At 40.3% G+C, this 7,356-nt stretch overlaps 1 protein-coding gene across 1 annotated transcript; it reads left to right on the plus strand.

Annotated features, from left to right (window-relative positions):
• Positions 1-525: 525 nt before the first annotated feature.
• Positions 526-7,084, plus strand: LOC126865780 (transcription factor Jun). The gene has a single exon (XM_050618683.1). It carries the CDS (start codon positions 596-598, stop codon positions 1,187-1,189), a length of 594 nt encoding a protein of 197 aa, XP_050474640.1. The 5' UTR covers positions 526-595; the 3' UTR covers positions 1,190-7,084.
• The last annotated feature ends 272 nt before the right edge of the window (positions 7,085-7,356 follow it).

A 7,356-nucleotide genomic window follows, 5' to 3' on the forward strand; every position in this document is an offset into this window, starting at 1 on the left:
ATTAAATATGCGAGTATAACGCTTGGACGTTCTTAGAGTCGAAACATGAAACAAGTTGGTCTCACAACACGCGCAGCGAGAATGTGAAAAACACCCACTCGGGTAAGAGTGGAATAGTAAAGTTCAAAGAAAGAAACAAAACATGTACTAGCGTAACAGCGCGAGATTCAGTACGCACAGTAAATTCTCTCGTGAAGTACATAAGTGCGATATTTTTGCAGTTCAATAGTGCTCGCATTATTTATGCACCATCATAGAGCACCGCTATTATCGAGCCTCGAAAATAACGCGAATTCGCAACGAGTAAAAGTCGCGTCTTTAACGCGCGTACCGGCGTTCAAACTCTCCCTCCACAGGAATAGCAATGCACGATTGCGCATGCGCCAGCCATTTCTTAGTAGCGCCGATTGTTCAGCCAATGGCAAACGGCGAATGACGTCAGAAGTAGCCAATCAGCACTCGTTCTGGTGACGAACGAGCTATTTTTAGTGGACGTGAGTCACGGGATATAAGGCTGTACGTTTAGTTGGGTGTTCACAAGTTGTCGAGACATCGTGTTGTGCACCTGAGTGACATCCGCATTCTATCACCGATCATGTTAAAACTAGGCTCTCCGGAGTTGGAAAAGTTAATCATCGGTCAGCAGGATAGTTTAGTGACGAATCTACCAACACCTACGCAGATTCTGTTTCCAAAGGCAGTGACCGAGGCCCAAGAATTATACGCTCGAGGTTTCATCGACGCTCTGAACGAGTTGCATCATTCGGACAGCTCGCAAGAACCTGGTAGCATTTATGGAGCTACGTATACGACGTTGGAACCACCTAACAGCGTGCAGAGTACAGAATCTTCGGTGAGTCAAGGTCTGCTACAGATCAAAGATGAACCTCAAACGGTACCTAGCGTGTCCAGTTCACCCCCGATGTCTCCTATCGATATGGAGAATCAGGAAAGAATCAAGCTGGAAAGGAAACGTCAGAGGAACCGCGTGGCTGCGTCTAAATGCCGCAGGCGCAAGCTCGAGCGCATCTCCAGGCTGGAGGACAAGGTTAAGCTGTTGAAGGGCGAGAACAGTGAATTGAGCGCGGTGGTGCACAGGCTGAAAGAGCACGTGTGCCGGTTGAAGGAGCAGGTGATGGACCACGTGCACTCTGGCTGCCAGATTATGGCGGTCTCGGGTCAATTCTGAGCCGATTATATCGGACGGGACTCTCCGACGTGTATTGTTTCGTCTGACGGTGGCTCTTGCCACTTTTATAAACGTGGCAATGTTGTTCCCCTTTGTTGGAGTCGGAAGCTTCTACCATGGAACATCGATGTCGTCGTTGATACTTGTTTACATTTGACTACGATCTCTCGTTTGCTTTGTTGTTTTCGGGAAAAGGGGACACGGTGATGATCGTGCGCGACGGCGTGAGGAGAGCTAAGCAAGACGAAGAAAAAGAAGAAGAAGGGAGTGCCTTGGTGTGCTGGGCGTGAAATAGAGACTCTTTTTTTTTAAAAAAAAGGAGAGCGAAACAAAAAGAATAAGGAGATAATAATCACCCCTATACGCGTGTCTCTTCTTTGTGTGTGCCTGTTTTTCATGCATACATGTGCACGAGAAACGCATTACGTGCATGTGTATAGGAGAATGGTGCGGAGGGGAAAGACGGATGGAGAAAGAGAGAGATAAACAGCTCCGAGAAGTACGTCGATGGGAAGCAGAAGTGGGGAGTGAAGAGGGAAGGAAAGGATGGAGAAAAAGGAGAGTGGGTGGGACTTCGCGGAGAAGAGTGGGACCTTGCAATGCGGCCATTTTGGAGAACTTGGCGAGTACTGGCGGGAGATTCGAATCTCTCAGCTGTTCTTTCTAAAAATTTACCGATCGTATTATGTACATTCGTCCGGGGGAAAACGATCAAATCGATGTTAATAATCTATCGAAGATCTTTCGAGATTCTCGTTTGTCGGATTTTTTCACGCTCATTCATCATCTTCCTATCGATTTTTTAACGTTGTACTATCCTCGGATTTTCCCCCTGTCGGAGGATAATAATACTTCTTTGCATTCTTTGTAATCAATCCACGGGGCATTTTTCTTTTTGCGATCGTCTGCGTCCTTTCTGCCCTTTTTCTTCTTCTTTTTTCGTTTTGTAATGAATGCGTGAAAGTCTGGTGAGCTAATATCGGCGTTACATTATTCAATACAGGTGGTAAAGGTCCAAGTTGCGGCCTTTTCGCCTAAGGTGCCCGTCGCTGACATCCGTTTAACGTAAGGTTACGCTTCAACTGGCTCACGTTGTTCTCGCGATTCACGGCGTCGTAGACACTCTAGTATCCTTGTAGAACGTTTGCTTTATCATCGAAAACTTCGCACCATCGATGCCGAATTTGTCTCCGTGTCAATTGAAAGTTCATAGCTCTGGCGACGAACCGTGCACATTGGAACACACTCACCGACGCTTGGAAAAGTGCGATCGATCGCCTATTCGTCTTACCTGCTCGTTTCTGTTTTATTCATTAACCCTTTGCCCTATAATTTAAGTCCCAACAGCGCGTGCCGTAACCATCGGCAGGGTCGCGCCATTTCACGGTCTGGCTGAGCGTTCGAAGTTGTGCAAGGTACAATTAATTTTATGTTGCCAGATGTTTGATAAATAATTATTACCGATTGATAATTGGACAGGATTTTTAAGGGTATCTTGCTAATATTTATCAAGAAAATATATTTGCACGTCCGAACGCGGCCAAGAAAAAGAAATGTTTGTCGCATGTACTACGAGTCTAACTCGACGTTGTGGGTTAAAGGGCTAAACGCGGTGATTTCAACGCCAAAAATTGGTTCCAGGCGCTACTCTATTTTATACAGTCTTTAGAAACAATGGTGGTACTTGAACGGCCGTTCCCGGCCACAAGGTCGATCGCAGTCAAAAAGATGAAATTATCGAAGAATTCCATAAGCTCGCATTTAATGAAAAAGAGAAAGAAAGATATGAACTCGATGTAGCACGAGATATTTCTCTACAGCATCTTCAAACGACAAAAGTTCGTCGATTCTCGTAAATACGCACCAGAAACGATTAACATTACTAGAAAGCTCTTGTTTCTTAATTTCTCGCCTCTTGTTAGACGCATTCGACACATTTGTCCCTTCCGAAAGATGAGTTTTTCTTAGTCTTCTTGCATTTTATTTTCTCAGATGTTATATACACCTTACGAGTTCTTCAAACAAACCGCGCTTTTTATTATCATTCGAATAAGAGAAAAAGCAAAAAATTATTCTGCGTCGAAGGCTGGACGTAGGTAGTGTTATCGCGAAGCGATAATTCGCGACCGCAACGATTGCCACGAAATGCCGGGCCACGCGAGAATTCCCTAGATTCTCGATAAATCAGGGGAAAACTGTTGACAAAAAGAAAGAAGGAGGAAAAAGAAAGCGATTCCTTCGGAAGATTTCGTGGTAACGATAAATCCTTACTATACAATAGCACACGCATTCGTACTATTTGCAGCCTGTTCTAGAGGCGCACACGCGCAGAACATCACGTGTAGTGAGTCATTGTTGTGTTGACAGTTGAACCAAATCGTGTCGCTGTCCGCATCCGAAACCGAGACGGACAAACACAAGTTTGAACTGTGCGCGACACATTAGCCACTACACGGACACACGCACTTTTTGCGTCCCAGCTTCGACTTGATTACGTAACGACGAGTAAAAAATCAGGCACACTAGAAAGGAGTGCTCGGACAGAAAACGCGTTAGCGACGCATTGACCCTTTAACCTATAACATCGAGTTAGACTCGTGGTACGTCCTTCGAGACAAACGTAAAAAACACGAATTAGACTCGTGGTACGATATTCTGGCCAAACATAAGAAACACGAGTATATAGTAACATAAAATTAGTTGTACCTTGCACAACTTCGAACGCTCAGCCAGACCGTTAAGTCAGCGCGACTGTTGGAACTTAAATGGCGTAGGGCAAGGGGTTAACATTAGAACTACCGAACTCATTAAAATAAAACGAACTTCGTATTATGTGTACAATTAAGGTAAAGTTACCTTACCTGACAAAATTAATATCGGTTGTCATTGAGACAGAATATATAATTATATTTATTTTTTTATTCTACCGTTTCAATTCTAATTACTTTTTATTGATTAGTAGTTCTATCGTTAAAGGCATTCGTTTCTCGCGTATCGATACGATTCAGCCACGTGTTTTTCGTTGAAAAATTCGCTCGAATTTCCTTTCGCTTCTACGTACGTGGCGCAATCGTGTCCACGATACTCTCCGTGAAAAAGCTCTGAATCTTTCTCTCTGTTTCATTTATTTTCCCGTAGCTTTAAGCCGATACTGCGTGTTCCCCCTCGGTTTCAAAGACATTGATACTTTCGCCACTGCTCACGTGATTTCGCTATATTTTTTGCATCATCCTATCAAGCCATGTAACATCGGAAATTTTAGATTTCTCAGTTTAACGTAACATAACGATTCCAAGGGTCAAACAGAATCGAGTATATGCAGTAGAAGTGACGAGAGTATTAATTTTTGTGTCTATGGAACTGTCGTTTCGTCATATGTGCATCTAGTCTTGTCCAGTATGCCCTCGTAACTTATCGTACGCTGCGTGATACACTCGCAGATTCGTATAAAACACGAGCAACAGACACATGTAACACGTTCGTAGGTTTCGATTGTGTTACCACGTGCGACGACGACTTGCATTTAGAAGAAACGCGCTTGGGAAGAAGTTTCTTTTTTATTTCTGTACGGTCAGATGGATATTGAAAAGTTAGACTTGCATCTTTCCTTCTTTCTTTCTTTCTTTCTTTCTTTTTTATTTTTCGAATCGAAGAAGCAAGTGGTAACAGAATCGTACGGCGTTACCGTTGTGCCATTACGCAAGGAATCGCTGTAAAGAAGTTTTCTCCCGGAGTGTCGCAACACTTTTGCGAATAGTACAAGGATGATCATGATCGACGAGTTACGGAGATTTTTGAACGACTTTTCGAGCAATATAATCGAGCAATCGTGCGTTGATTCGTTCTTTATACGAGGAAGCGTATTCTGTTAAGTTTTTTTGCCAACTGATTATACGTTATTGCTTATATTTTGCATTGCGCAAAATTTTAGAAATTTAGAAAATTAAAACATCCGGACGTATTGAAATTTGGACATTGAAAGATATGAACGTTCAGATATATATTTAGAAATTCGATTCTTAGGTTATTGATGACTGAAACATCGTATCTTAATAGCGTAACTTTTATGAATTTGTTTTGCGATTAGCTATGAACGTATTCTGCACAATTGTTTGTTTTTAAGTCGTAGATAGAAAGATATAGAAATGGTTAAAAAAAGGAGAAGAAGAAACGTGTTGTGATTCTCCGTGGTTGCGAGCTCGTTTAATTACGAGACGTAGGCTTAATCGTAGTGTAAAGGACGAACTCGAAGCGATTCGTCGTTGGGAGATTGCAATTCGATGAAAGAACAGAAATTTATCCGATATTTTTAGATACACGTACATTGTAATAATATACATATACATATATATATATACACGTGGGATAATTGGAGCAATCGATTCAAACGAAGGGAAGGAATTCTTCATTCATTGTAGATAATCATTGTTTTAATTTCAATTTCAAACATATCTTACGACTAATTATTTTTTAAATCATTCATTTCTTTCTTCTTGTTTTTTCTTTTTTTTTTTTTTTTTTTATAAATCGAAGAAAATTCCAAAAGAGCTTGTGTGCGCCGATACTTTTCGCACTTTTCTTCCCCTCCTTTGACGCGCGACTTTCGGCACATAACTTGACAATTTTTTTAACGCATATTATATTTATTTCTCTCTTAAAATACATTAGAATAAGCGTGCTCTGTTTTCTCTTCGCTTGAAAATCTCGTTCGTTTCTTTCTTTTTTCCCCCCGTTCTTTCTTTTTTCCTTTTCGATTTATTTCACGAGAGATCAGCCTCGCTCTGAAAACTCCCGGCGTACTTTCCTCGATTAAAAAAATGATCTTTCTCATTAAGGACACAAGGAAAACGCAAGATGGTAGAGGCGATTGTTTAGAAGCCTTCGTTTCTATCCTCTTTTTCTTTCTTTCACGAGCCATGCAATTAAAATTAGTCGGCCATCACTTACGGCGTGCCTTTTTCTCCAAGTGATTTATAAATAGAGAAGAGAAACAAAAAGGAGGACATGATTATGACAACGACCATCAAGGATTCCAAAGATACTTTTTATCGCGCGATGTTTTCATTCTTTCTTCGCGTACACAATTTCTTCTATTACTTTCTCTTCGCATATGAAAAATGTGAATTGGATTAAAAAAAAAAAAAAAAAAAAAAAAAAAATCATGTGATACGGAAGACGATCTGAAAGGTATATGATATTTGTCTTGTTGGAAATTTTCGATCTGTCTTAGCATGGCCAAACAGAGAATAAAGGGACGATTGGTACGATGGAACTCTTTGTAGTGAGATAAAGAGGAAAAGAAAGGAAAAAAGAAATGTTTGGAAAATGAGTAATGTTAGGCTGAGATAATGTGGGAATCTTTTTAGAGTTTAAAGAGTATAAGCGAGCGGAGAAAAAAGCGGTGGCACAAAGAAAAACGTATGAAAGTAAAGATGAAAACCACAATGTGATTTAGTATGTAAGCGAGAATAACCCCGTTAAAGAAGAGTGTGTGTGTATGTGTGTATATATATACATATAAAAACGATGATTGTTATATGTGTATATATATATATGCGTGATATATAAATAAATAAATATAGTATATAGTACGGTGATGACGACGCGAAGATTTAAAAGCACCGCATATATAGAGTTATGTATAACCCTATACATGAGAGTAAATATTGCTATTGTAATATGTAATAATTATTATAAAGATATATATACGTATATATGTATAAATATATAGACGTATCTGTATATATTTATATATATATATATCGACGCGCATACGTATATGTTACATATATTGTCTACCGATCGAGAAAGCGGAGAAACCTTTTTTTACAAATAATTTTATTTTTGAATGAAATACGACGAAAAAGAATAAAATTTCATTATATTAAAACGTAACGTGCGTGTCTTTTTCCTTCCCCCCCCCCGGAAACCGTGTCCCCCACCCTTCTTTCTTACCGATCGATTCCATGCTCGAATATTTTTCTACTTTCTCTTTATCTTTCTTTGACTCGTTGTCCAAATTGTATTTTACATTTTTTCTATTAACGATCATGAAATTGAATCTCGATGGAAAACAGCGATCGAGGAGCAACGAATTTTCGTTGATCCGAGAAATTTGAATGTCTCGTTCTATTCGCGATCGACGATCTTCTGCAAAGAAGAAACCG

Source organism: Bombus huntii, chromosome 5 (assembly GCF_024542735.1).
Source record: "Bombus huntii isolate Logan2020A chromosome 5, iyBomHunt1.1, whole genome shotgun sequence".
NCBI classification, from domain to species: Eukaryota; Metazoa; Arthropoda; class Insecta; order Hymenoptera; family Apidae; genus Bombus; species Bombus huntii.

Bases quoted from the DNA above. Each gene is read 5' to 3' on its own strand.
- LOC126865780 (XM_050618683.1), top strand. From the start codon at position 596: ATGTTAAAACTAGGCTCTCCGGAGTTGGAAAAGTTAATCATCGGTCAG.